Source organism: Rhopilema esculentum, chromosome 17 (assembly GCF_057945365.1).
Source record: "Rhopilema esculentum isolate cy_ngs chromosome 17, ASM5794536v1, whole genome shotgun sequence".
Taxonomy (NCBI): domain Eukaryota; kingdom Metazoa; phylum Cnidaria; class Scyphozoa; order Rhizostomeae; family Rhizostomatidae; genus Rhopilema; species Rhopilema esculentum.
In genome coordinates this window covers 5335689-5356116 of record NC_142831.1, presented here as the reverse complement: position 1 = coordinate 5356116, position 20428 = coordinate 5335689, and the positions used below count along the sequence as shown (strand labels likewise).

General features: G+C 36.7%; 1 protein-coding gene across 1 annotated transcript; it reads right to left on the bottom strand.

The window, feature by feature from the left end:
* Nucleotides 1-97: 97 nt before the first annotated feature.
* LOC135682136 (uncharacterized) lies at nucleotides 98-19262 on the bottom strand. Its single transcript, XM_065196883.2, has 5 exons — nucleotides 18656-19262; nucleotides 4939-6398; nucleotides 3958-4070; nucleotides 3492-3559; nucleotides 98-2868 (listed from the first exon to the last, which is right to left on the bottom strand). Exons 1-5 carry the CDS (start codon nucleotides 18982-18984, stop codon nucleotides 2703-2705), a joined length of 2136 nt encoding a protein of 711 aa, XP_065052955.2. The 5' UTR covers nucleotides 18985-19262; the 3' UTR covers nucleotides 98-2702.
* Between the last annotated feature and the right edge of the window lie 1166 nt (nucleotides 19263-20428).

The window sequence follows — 20428 nt, the reverse complement described above, 5'->3', positions numbered from 1 at the left end:
TAAAGATAAAATTCTCAGGAGCAGAAATAATTTGATATCACATTGCGACGACGTCATGACGAGAGGAGACAGAAGCGAAGTAAAAATGACGAAAAACTAAGCACAAAATCCGGCTTTTAAATTAAACACATTAACACGACGTGTTCTTAAAACGGGTTAAAATCATGGCGATGAATAAGTTACATTCTTTGGAACAATTTTTTTCTATCATAATCTTATAATAGCTTTATATAAACAAGCAATTGTCGTGCAATTAAATTTCAAATAGATATAAACAAGCAGCCTGCGATAAAAGCAAGATTAACGATCATATTTACAATATTTTTGTGGACTTATGTCCAAACATAGACGACAGCCATAAATACTTTGTTATAACCTTTCCTAGATAAACTGAAAACGCTGAGACAAGAAAATCCCAGTTGGTTTTATGTGGCCTAGCTGTGGAAATTATGGTAAAAATCTGTCTACACACAAATGGAAAATGAGGGAAACTCGCAGAACCAAAGGTAATGGAAATCGAATAATCTTCGCCTTCAGGATGGTGAATTTAGCAAGCCTAACAAGCATAAAAATTTGAGAAGTGCATTGAGGATTGTTAGGCCAAGGGATAGTTCCGGCAGAGACATTAAGTCTTTCAATGGGAAAATTTGAAAGGCTGCATTTAAAATAAAACATACTTAGGGTAAAATAGGGGGCTACGAATACTCTAAAAAGGAATAACGGGGCTAAAGTGTTATGCTTCTCAGATAATGTGACAGACAGCGCATAATGCCAATAACAATTGATCCAAGGGCCACAACAAAGGTCTTACGGCAGTTTTGGTAGTCAAAGCTTACCCATTTGGATAGAAGTAACAACGAAAATACACAGAAACGAAAATTCTGCAAAAGCAAATGCATAAAGCATTGTTAAAACAATTAGTCAAGATATACAAATGTCTAGGGTGCTTTGCATATTAACAATTTATACCAGACTTTGTTTATAATTCACACCAGATTTATAGCAGTTTAAGAAAACGGAAAAAGAAAATCGAAACTTGAGAAATCTAATTGCGTAGGACATTCAGGGATAAAATGGACAGAAATTGATTTGATGAGTATAACATAAATTCAAATTATTTTGGTTTTTTTGTGATCTGTAAAAACTTTGAGTGTTACATGGCATGTATCCTACAGCTTCCAGCGTTTGTGTCCTTGGAGTTGTGTCCTGTCCAGCAGAGTGACAACCATTGAGAATTCCAATGGTTTTTGGTGAAGGAACCCTAAAGCAGTGATGTAATTCAAATGATGGGGTAGGGAAATACAGCGTCTTGGGTGAGACCCTAAGAAAATCGTCTGAGATGTGCCCTTTTTGGACTTTGGCTTTGATGGTTTCTATAAAAAGCACGCTTGCCGTTACTGAGATGCAAAGCTTGATAATTTTGTGAGAGTTATTCAAAAGCCACCGCTTGATAAGGAGAGTTTTGTAAGCGGAAAAGGGAAAATTGCCTCATCAAACCCTAAACAACCCGTCTGTAGACATGCCACTGCTTTTTTGTTACCAAAAAACCTTTTCAAATGTTTCCTTTCAAATAGACGCAAAGCTGAAAAGAGCTAGACTACATAGAAAACAGTAGAATCTACTGCTTTAATAACTTGGGAACATCTTCTTAGTTGGCAAGCTTAAATTTGATCGCAGCTAATTTCTTTGCTGACCTGATAAGACACATGCTTCTGTGGTGATAACATTTAGAACTGCCAGCTCTTCTAATGGCATAGCGCTTCAGGGTACTATTGTCATTTCGTTTAATTCGCCTTTAACCGTGAAATTTATTAAATGGATTAAGAATATTCCTTTTTAACATCTTTTGATGGTGACTCACGAACAATTGTGAAACAAAAAACACGAAAACCCATCATTTTTCGAAGCCAATACTTGAAACCATAGATTACGGCAGAAAACACAAGACAGAAATGAAACGATCTAATTTGGTTATAACACCATTAAATTTGGTTTAAAATATGATTGGCAGGCAGTGGCATGTCGAAAGCAATTCGAGATCCAGCGGAAGTTTGCCTTGGGCTATCTTGGGCCTGTTTCATATTAACAGTATTTAATATCGTATGAATTTACAATTGCGGAAGACTAACAGGAATTCAAATGGCCTAGGAGGTTAAAGACTTTCTTGTGCTCTAAACAGACTTTGACTGGTGTTTTGGGTTCCAATTCAAAAATAACCAACCCGTTCCAATCATTATAATAAACAAAACAGCTGCAATTATAGCAACAGGAAACTTAGACCTAGTGTCCTAACTCATGAATAGGGACTACGCGCTAAAATGCGGACCAGGCGCTGGAATAGCGAGCTTACCCTCTGAGACAGGAACATTCTCACACAATATATAACCCAGTATAAAGGCGGTACTTCGTATATTGGGGTAGGGTGTGACGTCAAACTTGGAACTACTGCTACCGAGAGAGATGATATCATAGTGAAACCTACTTGTTTTGAGGTGGTGACAAATATTTTGTCACAAACTGATGCACGATGAACAACAAGGCTTATATTTTGGATCTATTTTAATCGATGAAACATACATATTTCCAAATTTTAACAAAGCCCAAGGCATAACGCCAGCAATACAATAATTTATTTAAAATGCTTGCAAGATACGAACTTTAATTAAAGCTTTTTTACATTTGAACAGCATTAAAATCAATAATCATAAGTTAATAGATAACCTTTTTACTTTCCTCCGATGTCGCTTTACCTTTGTGCCAAATATTCCTTCGTACATCTGCTCCTGTTGCTTCGTTGGTAATTTTGAAACTGGAAACTGCAAGGACCCATCAAAGAGAACATCTCTTTCATTCCGCCATTCCAGTTGCCTGTGGAATGAAAACCGAAGTAAACGTCAGTTTAAATGCAATGTGGCTTATAAAACTAATCGAAAGACCGAAGAGTATGTGGATTTCAATTATTCTGACAGTGACAAAAAAAGAACCAACACAACAGCCAATAAAATGGATTAATCAACTAAGAAAAAATGAATTTTCCTTGATGCCTGGCATCTAGGCTACGAGGAATGGAGAGGAAGATTTGTCATTTGAAATTTGAATTAGTTTTCGGAAATATTAAGAACTTTAAAAAACTGGGTTTAGTTACATTTTTTTGACAGTTATCTTGAAAGGCTAAAAATGCATTCAATATTGTACGTCAAAATTAATAGGAGTTTGCGCCTAAACATAACAGTTGACAAATGGTTTTCGATAGTTTACTCAAAGATAAAAACGAGGGCTGTTGATTCCGTTTAACGATAATTCAAAACTTTTGCATGTTAAAAACGCCTTCGATACAGAGTATCGCTTTGAGGATGTCTCACTAGAGGTCACTGATTTTCCTTCTGTCCTTTATTGCATTCTTATTAATGACTTAAATTCCAACTAAAATATCTAACAAATCGAAGCATGCCACTGCTAAAATTTTGAATAATATATTAACAGGACCATACTTTCTGTCTGCACCCACTGTCATCAAATACTGGACTTCCCCCTTATCTGAAGTTCGTCTGCCAAGGGGCTAAAAAAGAAGAAAACCAGATTATACTTCACATTTAATCGAATGTTTGATGCCTTTCGGCTATTTAATCGAGGTATTCTTGCAAGAAGCTCAATACGAGCGATGTTCAACATTGGTTTGAATAAACTGTCTAATTAAAAAAATACTGCTTTATTTCTTCAGCTGCTTAATAAAATTTTGCTGGAGCCATTAGGGACAGATTGCAACTATCTGCCTCCGACCCCTGAAACGCTTTCAACATGCTTGTTTATCAGGCCCCCGCAACCTACAGAGATGGCAGCAAGAGAAATAATGAATACCCACTTTCAATTGATTTCGTGGGCTATCTATGGGAGTTTTAAAACCAAGTTCAACACTTTCAGATAAAAAATAAACGTTTAATAATAGCAATTCAATACCTGGATTACATTACAGTGTTGTCCGTTGATTTGATAACTACTTGAATCGATGCTAACCAGTTTCTTCTTTACATAATCCATTGAATCCCTATCAAAACCGTCGTTGGTATCATCTAAAATCAATTTACAATCATTAGAGAAATAAAAACATTTAATTTTCCAGAAATTTCCACGCACTCAATCTACAAGTTTTACTTGAGCTTATAAGAAGGCAGTTGACTACAGTGGTTGCAACTGTGGGTTTGGCTATTGGTTTAACCCGTGTGTATAACGGGCAACCCAGTTTCAAACTGGTACCCAGTGACAACACTGAAGAGGCCTAAAAAAGCGAAGAAAGAAGCTTGCTAGAAAGAACCTTCGTAACCTGCTCCTGGCACAACGACAATTTTGTTTTTTAACATAACAACAACAACAACAACAACAACAAGAACAACAACAACAACAACAACAACAATGAAGTCTTCGCCCACAATTGAATACATTTTAACAATGCATGACTAGAGCGAAAGGGAAAAAAGAGACTAAGAGACATAATAAACAAATATGGAGGAAAAGATGGAAACGATGGTATAGCAAGTACGAGATAAGAATGAAACTGAAGTTACCATGGTTGTCTTCGACTAACAATTGACAGGAATCCGGGTTTGGTGGAGCATTCCTCCAACATGGAAAGATTGCTAACTGACTCAAAAAATACAGAACTTGGAAAAGCCGGGTTATCTGAAGTATTCTTTAATCTGGGATTTTTCTGCAACAAGATTCTCAAGTCATTGTAAAACTAAGGGGTTTGAGAAAACTTCCCAGATAGAGAAATTGCAATGTAGAGTCTATGTCCTACAAAATGTTCTTGAAATCATTTAAGAATACATATTTTTACTCAAATATTTTCTCGAGACCACTAAAGAATTGTGTTAAAACTATTCTGGTAAAAACCTTAAAACCAAGAATATAATGAGTAGCTTCAATAAAATAAATGCTCACATGCTGTCACGGGCCTCGTTCTCCGCATGAAGAATTTCAGCCTCCTTTTCCTCAAATCCTTGCTTGACGTCGATTCCGAACTTGACATTGTTTCGTCCTCTTTGCACTTTGCAGACGGGCTGACGGAACTTTCTTTTGAAAAGCTTTTTGTCTTTTTATAATATTTTGAACGCTCATTAAAGTGTGATTGCACATGCCTCACCAAGGCACTATGAGAAGCAAACGATAAATCGCAAGGTTCTATAACACATTGAAAGGGCCTAATTCCTACATGTGTGTTGACGTGTTTTACAAGCCAATTGTAAGAGCTGCTAGGTTTGTTATAAACTTTACATCCTTTCCAAAAACAAAAGAACAAGTCACTTGCAGCCATCGTTTTTACATGCATCTCTTTGACGTGAGTTTTAAGCTCTACTGCATCATTGAGCATTGCATTACAATTCACCCATTTGCAAAGGCAATCAGAATTCACGTCTTTATTGCCGCTGTCATTGGCTTTTGCTAAATTATCACTTTTTGCTACACTGTCTGTTGTCATAGTACAGCCTTTATTGTCTATCATATCGCCATCTTTAATTGCATCTTTTTCAATATCGATTAAAAATAAATTCTGTTTCTTCGGATCATTTTTACATACTCTACTCTGAATCGATACATCATCAAAATGATCAGCATCTTTACAAATGCTTTTGAATGTACAACAAGGATGCTCTCTAGGTACTTTACTGTTGATAACACTATCACAAGTCTCTCGGGATAAGGAGTTGGTAGTAGGGGCCGTTTCTCTATATGAAATGTCATTGCCTCTTAATTTCTTTGCAACAAACCCATTTAATGGCAACTGTGTATCACAATGCAGATTTTTACTATTGTTGTTGTCATGTAAGAAAGATTCGCAATTAGATGAAAGACCTGATGTAGAATCTTCATATTTCTGCTTTAATCTAACTGGATTACTAGCGAAAGCGGTGTCAGTGATAGCCCTTCCCATGACTTCATCCCCATCAAACCCATCGGCTTCGCTTCCAACCGGGCCATTAGCTGTGTGAAGTCCGGATCCGTAAATTACCTCCTGATAATCAGTTCGCAGGCTCACATTAACACCCGGAGTGACTTTGTGATTTTTTTTAGCTGTTTGCAATACATTACATTTACATGAATTTTCATCTGCGGCCTTGACTTTTTCATTGCGGGGTTCTTCGAACACTGAAAATTTGCAGCTGTCATTTGGTCTAAATGACACCAAATCGACATTGACTTGCTCATCTGCTCTTAATTTACAGCGTCCGTTTGTAGTTGCCTGACATTTCCTATCTGTGAAAATCTCTATCCCATGATGTTCGTTTGGTTCTTCTGCGTCTTGTTTCTGGTTTGTTACAACTTCTCCATTTAACAACCTGCTTTTACATCGTTCCACTGTGATTCTTAAATTCATGCGACGATTACCATTTAAAATGGGCCTAAAATCAAAACATAAATCATTAGTAACTAATTTGACTCAACTATTTTCAGAACAGATTAAACAAATTAAGCATAATCCTGATCCATAGAAACAAACAAACTAAAGTAAAATATTCAGAAAAATGAGTTATTTGCAGTGACAGATTTACCGGGGGGAGTAGGGGGTACGACATTCCCCAATACTTGTGTATCTTTCAGCAAATTTTGCTTCCATTCGGTAAAAAACATTTTTTGGTGGTCGGTAGTAATAAAAAACGACAATATTTTACTTGATGAATCTTTTTTCTTCTTTCTCCAAAAGCTAAAGACCTAATTTTAAAAATGGGCGTTTCCATCATTTTCAAATGACCTGAAGGATGTGGCACATGAATTTAAATTTTATCCTACACCCACCCCCAAATCCGTCCTCGGTTATTTCATCGTCCCTGCTATTTTCATCTCATAGATTCGAAGGCACGTTTGCCCAAAGACTGATTCATTTGGCTATTTAATATTCTGTAGATGATAAAAATATCACAAAAAATCTACTTAAAACCAAACAAAAATTGCCCTGCTAATGGTTTAGTATGTTGAGCCCCCCCTCAATATATTTCAGCCCCCCCTCGATCAGTAACATGCTCCGCGGTCCTTGGACAACACAAAAATGATTTTTGCTGTTTTCTTTTGCTTGTTTACTTCTGTTTTTGTGTCTGTCTTTGTGACACCTGAGGAAGAAACTCAATATTTACTATTTCCTTTCTCAATTTTATTTGAAAGCAAACAAAAGGAACTCTCGCATTTTATCATTTGACCACACTGAGGTACTGCATTTACTTTCGCTGTGCTTTCGATGTAACCATACGCTGTCGTCATGCGATTTAAAAAGAGGCAGTACGCATTTTCCATATAAAACGATACCCAGAATGAAAAATAAATACTAAGCGATCTCGCTCTTCAAAATTTCTCGCGGTGAACAACTAAAATTTTCGAAAAGAAACTTTGTTTATTTACCATCTAATTTTCAATTACTAAACCATCTGAAATCTAGTTGATTGGAGCGCTCTACCTCTTTGAAAATCTGTAGATATTCGCAAACCATGTTTGCTTGACATTAACTATCCAAAGAACTGCGGAGGAGAAGGCGAAGGGGGTGGGTTTAAAGGGGGCTGAGGGCCTCAGCTTTCTTAATTATCCTTCAAGCAATTCACTGTATCAAGTTGAAACCTATTTGGTCCTCACCCGTAGGGTGATCAAAGCTCTCCCCTTATGCCCGAATTTATCTGGATTCACCAAACCCCCTCTCCCCCTTCAGCATGGACGTCCTTTGTGAATGGTCCCTAATGTAAATAAAAAGAATACAAGCGGTTCCTTCTAAATGGATAGAATTTGAGATATCAAAGATCTCCTGATTTGGGCGCCTTTCTTTTCAGTTTGTCGTCAAAAAACTTAAAAAATTCTTGGCTCAAAAACTGATAAAAAGTGAAGCTCGTCAGGTTATCCCCTTGACTTGATGATTCCCAAGATGGGGTTATCTCCTCGTAGAAAATAAATTTTGTACCCCCGGGAACTTGTTGTTGCTGCAACGCTATACGAAAACAGTTGTGAACACGCGTTTGCATGTGGATGTGTAGAAACAACACGGTCCAACATTCTTGTTCAATTCGGCACCTAAACTGCGGATTACAGCATCGAGTAAAATAGTAAGGAGGCTTTGTGTAGAAACTAAGAGAAGGTGACCAGCCACCAACAATCATCCTTCGTTCATAAAAAGCACATTTTCAAAGGATCATAGGGTAATGAAATGAGGGCAAGGTGCCTTTTGTCTAATGGATAATCACCGAATATATCCCGTGTCTTTTTGTGAGAAAAAATCTGGGAAATTGAAAATTAAATGCAACAGTACTCGCCGGGTCGCGACAGGAGATTGGAGAGCGTGTTCGTGAAAAATGACCTGTGAACGTATTCCAGGTGTTAGCGATATAAGGGTTGGGAGGGCCGCAGCTCTTATTCGGGCATCATTCATCGCATTTCAGGTTCCATTCGGGCATTTGTATTTCAATGAAGCTACAGACCTCGGGCAAGACCCATATTCAGTTGAAAATTTGAAAATTACTTCCAAAATGACTCAAAGAAATTAATTCACTAGAATTGATTCATTGCTACAAAAATTAAAGAAAAAGTAACTGCACTGGAATGGAGAATTAGGATCTCTTTATTATTATTATTATTACTATTATTACAATAAGATATCGGGGAGGCAGAGGGGGGCTGGGAAAGCCTGAGCACAAGACTCCAGAGTTTTCAAGAGAGTCAAGGGTTTAGAACCCACGGTGCTGGCCGAGGGGCAAATCACTCCGAAAAATCTCGTACACCTTTGGTGTAAATCCTATTGTTTTATCTCGAAATCACCAGAAATCCTTTTGTTTTAGGGAAAATCTCGTACGCTATTTGCAAGAGTGAATCGCCCCTCGGTGCTGGCAACCCCAAAGGTTAAGAATCCATATGAGTTGTCCTGCTGAACAGCGAATCAGAACAACAGATCGAGCTAGATGAAAGACACGAAATAGTCGTGGACGGCTGTTCCCACGCATTTACAATAAATAAGCCAACGCAGTTTACCAAAGACCGAACAGCTGTCAAATCTTCACTCTTTTGGGAGGAATTTGATATGAGAAGAAGAGCATTACAAACAATTTACCTTACAAAATAATTCTCACTAATCGATCCTTTATTAAATGGGGATTATTTGTTAACAGTTTACTGAAAACCACACAGTGACGCTTGACGGCGCGATCCTCCGCTGAGTGAGGGGGTTGGGGGTAGAAGGGTCCAAAGGGAGCCAAGGTAACACCCGTTCACATACTATACAGAATTTTCCATCATGCAGCTAGACGTACTTTTTTCACGAGGAAAATTTTTTTTCCTAAGCAATAAATTTTTAACAATTTTTAGACAAATTTGGGATCATATTTTGACAATACTTGGGGGGAGGGGTAAACCAGCCGCTTCTATTGTGCAACCGTTGAAACATATCGGAAAAAAGAATGTTCCAGTACCAAAAAGCGTGTTTCTTAATTTGAGGCTCGGTTCACACGAGACCAAAATCCATTTGAGGTCACTCAAATGCAATCATCATAGGAGACTGCTTTCAAAAAAAGTTGTTGACCAGTGTTTTTTAATTTTCTGAATGAATCGACTCGAGTTTCTCATTAGTATTTCTTCTTATAAAAGCTGGGCATTCATATCTGCTGCCATAGTAATTCTGACCCGTTGTCTTTAAAACTAAATAATATTCTGTTTATGAAATAAAAAAGGAGCTCGCAACAGGCTTTTCACCCTCCAGCAACGGGTTTCTTTGTCACTGAGATTTGAATAGCTTAACAAACAAGTAAGATTTATAAAACGCCATAAGGCAAACTGGCCTTGTTGTATCCTTGCGTGTAAACGGATTGTCTGCTTTTCTTACATCTAAATTAGCCAAGAACATAAAAGAGGTTTAAAATTTTATCGCCTTTTAAATGAAACAAGCCAACGAAAAGTTACTATGAAGAATAACAAGCAGTACTTCCTTTGACTCTAAGGAAAAACGCCCAGTAAGGGGTGCAGTAACTATTTCGAAGAAACTTCGAAAACCACCTAAAGATTGCGGACGAGAGCAGATTGACTTCATTTGACCGCGTTGAAAAATAAGCTAGTTTTGGGACCTAACAGAAACTCGGCTTAAGGGCAAATCAGATTTGACAGTAGGCAGAGTTTAAAACGTAGATTGGTTCCATTGTGATCCATTGAATTCTTTGAATTTAAAATATTGACCAAGCTTTTGAAACTCAACGACCAAACCTTGAAATTACATGACCACACTAAGAAAATCATTGAAAACAAGAAAGAGGAGTTGATATTGCAGGTTAAAAACTGTTTTAACCTGTCTAAGCATCGAATTCCCTGTCCCTGTTCCGTGGCGGGTAATAAAAGGGGTAACTGCCCCTAATTTACCTCAGAAAAGCGACAATTTGTATAGAAAATATAATAGAAAGGTTGCTGTAATGAGGAACTCTGAAAACTCAAAGCACTTTACTTTTACCATCAATTCGTGGCCTCCATGGTCTAAATCCTAGCTTTAAGGAAAATGTGCTAATAAAGTTTTCAATATTTTGTCACAGCGGCCCTGTGGCACAATAAAAGAAATCAATAAGTTGCAAGAGGGTGATATATTGTATGTTTCTTAATTAAATTCTGGACAGCAAAAGAAATATGGCGGGCTGAAAAGGAATGAAAAACTCCAGTGACGCTAATCAAGGTTTCGTGTATTTTTTGAAACATTGATAACTACAAGAACTCTGAAATTGCCGAGAAATTTCTCTAAATTTTCGAAACAGTTTTGTCATAAAGTTTCAGAATTAGGGCAACGTCGGAAAGATTTTCGAATGCCACTACCTTATTAGTTTCAACTACAGCAATTCTCAAAAGTTTTCAAGAAAAAATCTAAGCAAAGACTTTGATGAAATGCACAAAAAGATGAAGGCACTCACATTAAAGGACAATTTTATATGATTAAATATACTTATCCTGCTATTTAGGTCCTTTTCTCAAGAATGATAAGGTGGGCGGGCGAAACAACTTCAAATGACAAAACACGACCTTGGCTATTGAATGACTACAAAAATAATGATAAGATGTATTTATGTGTCTCAGAAAATAGCATTTCTTTGGATATCATATAATCATGCGAATTTTGGGCGTAAAAATAACATATTTATTGGACCCAATATATCACACCAACTGCACGGAAGCCAAAAAGGAAAGTTAATCATTTAATCTTAATTAACACTTCGTTTTGTTACATTTATTGACCCTTTCATGAGAATTGACACCAGTCGTTTAAGTAAAATTGCACTGTTCATAGATTCAGCTCAAGATAAGGTCATAAATAGCCATTTTCCAACCTTTTGAACATTTGAAATTATCCAACCGGCTCAAAATAAACTTTAGAAGGATTAAATTTTGCCCGCATGGTCGTCAGGTTACTGTTAGGATTGGATCTGAATCTTTTGACCTAATAACTCTGACACGCCGAAATCTTTAATTTCTGGGATTGGATAGCCACATTTCTGGCATGTAGGAACTAGGGGTTTTAGCCCCTAAAATATCATCAAATGCCAGCCCCCTCGGCATCAGATTCCGCAGGGTGCTCTTCATCTGTCTATATGCTCTTACCATCTTCCACTCTTTCAAAAGGGTATCTGTACAAGCAAGGGAACGGAACGTGGTAGAAGGGGCATGATAATAGCAAAATGAAGAAATAACTCATGGCTCTAGGGGCAAGGGGTCAGGGCCGTCGCTGGCTTTTGGGCTCAAGAGAAGGGGGCCCAGATCCCATTTACCGAAAAACTGCGCAAGTCATCCTTTATTTGCCGACGATGGACCCCTACATGGCGAAAATCCCTCATATTTACAATGAAATTTTTTGTAAGGGGGTTTCACACCGTAGCGATAGGCCCTACAAGGGACAATTGTGTTGCAAATGTCCCTTTGAGTTGGTCTAGGTAAATTTATATACAAAATTACCGCCAAGTTGTGTTGTAGGCCTATCATAAACCACAGTTTTCCATGTCCGACAAACATAAGCGCTCGCTTCGTGTAAAAGAAATTTCAAGTAGTCTTTCTTGAATCCCAGTTGTTGTTATACAAATATATTGATTTACTAGAATTCCCCTTCCTCTACTAGATATTTCATGCTCATGTATAAAAATTCCTTCGAGGCTAAAGATTTCAGTGTATCACCTTTTCTATGTCCACTAAAAACAGAAGGTTTTTTGTAGAAAAATAATCAGATATTTCAAAGCGTTAGGTGAAGGAGAATGCATTTGGTTTACAAAAAGAACTCGAGAATACAAACAGCAATAAGCCAAATTATTTCTAATTAATCCATGTAAAACAAAGTGGTATTGGTTTTCAAACTGGGACTAACCCAATATCGGAAATGATTCAGTCCCATACTCTAATCGATGTGAGTGAGCAATGAATTTTGGTCACATCACACTAAAGTCACATCACTATTGTGGTAGAGGGCAGAGATGTTTTGCTATGAAAAGTACAAGGGGAGCCCTGACGAAAACTCTCTCAAAAAGTATAGCAAAAAGGAGAAAAGGGCTAATTTTGACATTAAGATGGGGGTTCAGCCCCCTAAGCCCCCAGCTCTACAATTAACATTCTAAATCAAAACTTGCGAAGAGGCTGTTTCGTGACCAACTTTTCGCTTAAGAATGGTTTTGATTTCCCACTTTAAGTAAGGAATATTCTTACAGTTGATTTTCTATAGGAAAATAAAGTAACAAAATATGGGCAGTAAAAAAAATATTAAAAACAGTGAAGCATTCAGACATGCAACTGGAAAACAAGTGATGACTGAAGAAATGATATCTGGGATAAAAAGGCCAATAAATTTTGACGTGGCAAATCTTTCTCGCCACACCCATACAGATTTTTTTATTCACTATTTAATGTTGGTTTACAAAATGATCACTTATAAACAGCAAATTAACACCAACTTGTAACAATAACAGATATAACTAAGAAAAATCGTGATGTTTACAAGTATCCAATATAAGAAATATATGGACTACCGTAAGGTATTTTCATGAATGAATTATGTGAACTCCTGCATGTGATCTGGGCAATATCATAAGTCCCCGTAAACAATCGGATACTCAAAGGCGACAAAACACTAATTATATAGTACAAATAATTTTTGGTTTAAGTTTTGTTTGTCTGTTTCATTTATAAATGATTAGTGTTTTAGTAATTATTACAACTGAGAAGTAAATTAAATGCAATTAACAACAGTATAAATATTAAAAATTTTATTACAAATCAATCAATATGCTATAAGATTATTTAAAGGCAATTAGATGCTTGAAAGGAAAAAACGGGATCCTATCATGAAATTAATTTTCACATTTATTTTGAAACAAATCTCTTCTACGGCTGGCAATGGAGTTTTCAAATATTCTACACATTTGCAACAGGCCATTTTAGAAGAATAGATGATTATACATTTGAAAACAGTTTCAGTATAAATAAACTTACCAAGGCAACTAATGTTATGCTTAAGCTGTTATAAACCAGAAATTTAATTCCTTGTCATTAGAAATCAAGAAATTTGCCCACCTCTGAGACCAACCATACCTCCTTTCTTTCTCTTTTCAGAAGACATAACTTTTACATAAGCATACAAAATTCAAAAGACAAATTTTTCGGCACCATGCCGGGATTTTTTCTGATAACCAAAACTTTTTCAATTTTCCAACAATTCAATTCAAAACTCTTTTCTATCCCACCCAGTTTTCCACAGAAAATGCTTTTTAAATAGTTAATATATGAAACAACATGCCGGACATAAAATTGCTTCTAAAAATACAGCCACTTGTTCCAATTATAAACTTCAATGCTGGTTTCCTTAACAAAGCCGCGCAAAACCAAACAGAACTATTTCCGTATTTAATTTCAAAAGCCGGTTTGAAATCATAGAGCCCTTACCGGCGCGAAACGTTATGTCATTGACAAAGTCGCAGAGGAAATGACACAAAAACATCCAATTAACTCTTGTGAAGTGCTCGTTAGGTACCATATAATAAGCTAAACTTGTGAGACTTCAAAGAATTCCAGAAAAAAAGAAGGAGAAAAAACTATAAAGTGGTACGGTGATCGTGTTCAAGAATTGATTAGAAAATTCGTAGAAACTAACTGAATATTTGGAAGCAGGTTGCTAATGACTGGGCCTAAATAGAATTTTCAGGGAGATTTAAAAATTCACTTCTTCTACTAAAGTGCCATTGTAGGTAAGAAATAGATTATGAATTCCATAATTACAAATGTTGGGGTGTTTGATGGTAGCAATATATAAAGGCAGCAGAAGACTGAATTTAACTCGTAAATTTGAGGTATCAGATTCAGTTATAGAAACTTTGTAAGGGCCAAAACATTGATGCATGAGCAACAAACAATTAAGAATACTGGCCTATTGTGTTTTCAAAATATTGCCTGGGTGTCTGTCGAATATATTTGAATTAAAAAAAGAACATCGTTTAAACATGCCCAACTAGGAAAAACAATGTTTTTAAAAATCTTTTCTCATAATAACAGAGCAGAGGAAGTTGTATCAGGTAATCGACCGGGTTACGCATTCTTCTTATGATAAGAAACTAGCTTAAAAGAAACTAGATAGGCAAAATTTGAAAAAAATTTAGTAGGTACTAGGCTCAAGAAAAAATTAAGAAACTGTCCAACTTCCACTTTTTAAAAAAAAGAGTCAATGAAGGAGTGCCGAGTTCTATTTTGAGATGGCTCCAAGGACTTATACATTTCTTAATGAGACTGACAGAGTGGAGATGATTTTACAATAGAACCCTTTAATTTACTTTTTTGTTTTTATTATGTTGATTTTTCGTGACGATCTGCGTTTTATCCTCCAAAAATGCTCAACTTGAAAAAAATAAGAAAATTTCAGGCACCAAAAATAAGAAACCAACTAAGAAACTTTAAGTACTAAACCGCCAAAATTTGGATGCCAAATTAAGAATATTCTAGTACTTGTTTCTGTTCCAAGTTTCTTATAAAAATATGTACTAAAAATGTCAGGCAAAACATTATTGAGCACATAAACTTGTTGTTGGAGATCAAGCATGATTGCTGACGATTAATGGTGACGATTTTAATACATCTAAGGGTGCGCGGCCCCCGCCCCCTCCTTTCGGCCAAAGCTTAAAGCAAAGCCCGATTTATAAGCAACAACAAAACAAAATCAATAATAAACAAAGACCGACCAGGACTAACCATGAAACAGAAATCTGAATTTTGGATTCTTAGATTACTGTGAATATTTCAAAAAGAAGATAAAATAAAAAACAATAAATGTTGAGAAAACTAAAAAGCAGTATAACATTCGCTATGTAATAAGGAGCTATTAATTATAATTTCACGTGCGAGAAATAAATGAATAGAAGGCTTATTGGCCTGTGGACCTTCAATTTGACATCGCTGCAAAGAATGGATCTCTTCAAAGTGCTCTCACTAACCTCAATTTTTACAGGTTGACAAAATATTTGAGCGATTTCTATTGTCAGACAAAACATGAGAATGTTATATAATTTGGTGTGCATTGACAATGAAATTTATTCATCTGTTAATTTGCCATTTCTAAACGTGGTATGACGTGTCGAAAAACCAAATCGAATAATTTTTAGGACACCATGACCCTATCAAACCCATTCGTTTTCTTTACTTAGAATAAAAAGTGAAATACTAACAAAGGTAAAAAAAACAGTTACAATAAAACCTAAAATTGAATGAATAACAAAAATCTTTCTTTTATCCAAAGAAAAAGTGAATTGTCAGAGCTTAAAAAATAATAGGAATTATCTTTTGTACGGTTGAACTGCCATTAAATTTAGCACTTGGTTATTTAAATGCACGAAATAACCAACGAAAAACAGGTTCTAAATGTGTATCAGATGAATTCAATGTTATCCGCCTTGAGAAACCCGATGGCAAAAAAAATCATACTTTGGCTTGGAGTCACGCAAATAACTTAGGGGGTGAAATTCAAATGTAACTTTTGAAAATCACACCTTTTCCTGTCACGATCAACTAAACTTGAACATCTGAACGATCACAGGAGAGTTCGTTATGGGATTTTACTGTTTGTTATCTTCAATCCCTTAAAGTACATTCGAAAAAACTAACGATACTGGAACAAATTGTGGAAAGGTTCGACTCAGTCATGCATTTTCTAGCCTTCGTTCTATATCTATTATTCAGCCTCTCTTATTTTGTGATATTTTCGAATAAGTTTCTGTTCAATTTGCAACTTTGCACCTGATGTGTACGCGCATAAAAATATTGTCAAAGGCAGGGGAATCAGCTCCCAGGTGGTGAGGCACAATTTTTTAAGTGTTAGAGAAGAACTTCAATTCAGGGCCTACAAAGAGTGAAAAAGGATAGTCTGGATTAAACTTGAACAGTCGGTCCAATATATTGTACAGCCAGGGGGGAATCCTTCTATCTTTTGCTTTTGTAGGCTTTCATAAAGATCCAGTTTTATAAAGTAGCAAAGAAAAGAAAATTTCATAAAACTTGCTTTGAGTTGCTTACTGAAAAACGACGTGGATTTCGGAACAGCAAATATCTCGGAAAAGTTGGAAGAACACAGAAAACTAAACAAAACAAACGATCATTCATGCAGATACAGTTTGCTTGCCTAAAGTTAATGTGACTTGAGAATGCAAAAACAAGTCTCAGAGCTTTCTGTCTTGTGAAACACTTTTTATATAGAGCATCTTGTGCTTATCTTTTGAACAATTCTTAATGCAGCAAAAGTGATTGGTAACACAGTTAACTAACATGTAGAATACATACCCCTTTTTAAGGCAAAACATGCTCATGACTTCTTAAGTTACTGGGAGTTCCGATTGCAGTTGCTTTTCTGTTTGGCGGTTTGTTTGTTTGTCTCCCTTTCGATAAAAAGCTTTATCTATGCCTGTTATCCAGGCGACAATGCTAGTAAAGGAAAAGCCTAAATCGAGTTTGTCACCATGGTTCACTTTGCCGGGAAACAACTTCCGTGCAATTTTGCGAACCCCGAGCAAATATAAATCCGTGATTTCAAACACGATTTTAAAGATGGGGTTAACGACAATCTGCATTCTGCCTGACAGGGCCTTTTGTCTTTGAATTTTTTTCTAAATATTTCAAGTTGTTGAAATGATCACGGAAACTGGGGCTATCCTTGGTTGGAAGGAATCAAAAAGACAAACTTCTGGCTTTTAGGCATATAGTAGTTTCAAAATAAGAATCAAGTTCTGGTTTCCAAGCATGTGCGAGTTTATTTTGAGTGTGTCAAAAATGCTTTATATGATATTTGGCAGAAAGGGGAAAAGCAGATCACACTATGTATCGGGGCAAGAAGGATTCGGCCCTTGCTGAGAATTAATTCTGATGTGGGATAAAAAGCCGTGGCTTCAGTTTTAACAGATGGTAAATCTTTGCATAAAGGACATTGGGCTCAGCTATTTCTTAAATATTCCGTGGCTTTAAAAATCACAGAACGCGGGATTTGCGCAGTTTTTCATAGGAGCAAAAATGTTCAGGAAAATAAACCAGTGGTTTACACGGCTTCATCGTTTCATACCGCAGAAAAGCAAAAAGTGCTTTGAAGGGGCTGGCAATGTCACAGAGTCCATCGTAACAGATTTGTGGAACAAATTTTAGGAAATCAATTTTGCCATGTGCAGCGCGAAGAACGATGATTTGTCGGCAGTTTCCCAGATCAGGACGTGGCCTAACAACTTTAAGGTAACTATAGAGTACTTTATTTGGTACAAACAAACAGGTATCATGTTTTATTGAAAATCAAAGGTTGCGTTGGCAAGCTTTTCGTGTTATTTTCAGTTTTGTTGCGGGAATTTGCAAAGCGCATTTGAACTCATTTAAAAGACAAATGCGCCTGTTGACCAGTTTACTTTCAAGCTGAAATGACCGGATATCAAAATTTAGTATGAAGACATTTGGCAAAATTCAACATCTTCAGTTTGTTCCGTTCATCGTTCCATTCCTTCAATATAACGGAACGGAACGGGTGAAAAACATTTTAAGAACTGATTACAAAAATTTTCTGAAAAATTCAAAGCCAAAGTAAGTTTTCAACACACTTCGCAAAAAATGCGTTTCTTTTGAGATAAATGTTGTCTACGTGATTAAGAATTACTCTACCAGCGTTTTTGAAACCTTGCAAATTGCAGGGGTTTCTGGAAGCACAAAGAAATGTGACATGCGAGAATCGGAAAAAGAACAGTAACATCTTCCCCTCACAATTACACATCACACTGATTCTTCAATTTCCAACATGATGACGTGGTAATTAAAAATTAGAACTTGTAAAACGTTTTTCTCTCGCTACATTGGATAACTTAGCCAGTCACCAGCCAAAAGAAAATTTAAGGGGGATATTTATAACCTATCCTTTTGGAACACGTGTTCTGGAATAGTTTCGTGAAACAGTGGCAAATCACTTGGTACTTCATAAAGTCGAACTCAAATGGAAATTTAAGTTCTGTTTTCTCGTTTCAAAGCTGTGTTTGTGAACTTTTCCTTCCCTATTTACATACCAGGCGGCACGAGAAGTTAATTAAAATAAAAAATTCGAGGATCACATCACAACATGTTGTGACAAGACCTTTCCAGTATAAATCTCTTCGTCGTATACGTTCTTAATTCAACTTACCAATCATCACCATTAGGCAGTTTCCTTTTCTCTTCGCCTGTGATATCAGAATCTTCAAGCTGAATAGTATCCTTAAGTTTGGAATTCCGTGAGTCCGAATCTGTAGAATTGGTGTGAGACCTTTTTGATAACACTCTAGCAACACCGGTCCAATTGGACACAACTGCACCTTTTCCTGGCCTTGTGGATTTGCCGTAAACTTCATTTAAGAAGCCATTTTCAACTCTCCTTTTAATGAGCCTTTTGTAACAACAATTATCTGTATCCTTTTCATCCCCGTTCAGCTGAAATCCCAAACTGATATCGGCCGATGCATTCTGAACTTCCATAGCAAATGTTTAGACTCAAGCCTGTAACCATATCGAACACATATAGGAACATGTAAAATTTCAATGAATCACATGAACAATCCTCTTAAATCTCTTGTTAAAGTGTGGCCTAATGATTGTAATATCTACTTTAAGTCGTTCATAAGTGTTTTATACAATATGCCGAGAATAACGGGCAAGAATGTCGACTGAGATCTCCCAGCCTTCCACCATACAAAGACGCCGTACTTCCCACAAAGACGATCGAACAAACACAACCTCCCGTGCGCATTTTGCTGTGGTTTCCATGCCCCATAATGGCGGCAGGTATTATGATTCGATTGTATCGTGACAAGCCGCAAGGGAGAGCTACACAAAACAGAAATAAAGGCACTAACAGGAGAACACCAAAGACAGATTGTCAACAAACCACGGGGGTTTATATATTCACAACTGGTCATAAATCTAGTACCCTTTTTTAACGTTTCACCAAAGAACACCCGTTCGGAGACAAAGGGTGTTGAGGTATCCCCGTTTACAAAGTAAATAAGATTGAAATTATGACTTGTCTAAAAATATTTAATTCTGATGATTTCAATTACTCCTGAGTTAGAATGAATAACTGGACACTCTATACATCTCCTTTATGACGTTTTCAACATACTGGTCGAATTTACGTGACAATAGATCAATTTCCCTTGTGACCTAACGACAACCAAGTCATGCTGGATTCCTCATTAATCATTTCTATGGACATTACATCCGAAATTTTAACCCGTTCTAACCAATAGCTAATATTGATCATTCGTTGAAAATGCTGTAAAATAGAGGTTTTCATATCAAACTGACAAAATTTCAGGAAATTAGTAGCACGCAAAAATGTTTTCATTTCTTTTGGCTGGGCTGAAGACAAACGTTAGATATATTGAGTGTCAAACGAACTGTAATACTCATTATGTCGTCATAGCCAGAAGTGGCGACAAGGGGGTCATCCCTTATGATTTTTGGCAGAAATGGCCTTGTTTGTTTTTTCAAAACCATTCTCAAATTCTGTACCACGAAAAGAAGGTGAAATTAAGGTGTAATATACACATGTACTGCAAAAATGGAGAGAAGCTCAGGGACAGGTCCGTTGCTATGGGGTCTGTGGGGCTTGACAACGCCTTGAAAAAGGAGTTCAATAATAAGGTTTCTGCCTTTTGGGGAAGGGGATGCTTAGTCAGCAAATAAAGAATTGTCAACCCACTTTGCTAGCAAATGGAAGCAAGAAACCCCTTTGAGCACTGAGCACAATAGCTAGCGACGGCCCTGCTCAGCGGACTTGGCCCCAAGGACCAAGATATCGGGGGGGGGAGGGGCCTTGCTCCCCAAAAACTTAAATTGCATAAGTAAAATACTTTTATTTTGTAGATATGGCTGTTGTTGCACTTATTTATCAAGGTTCCCCCAAACAAAAAGCTGTATC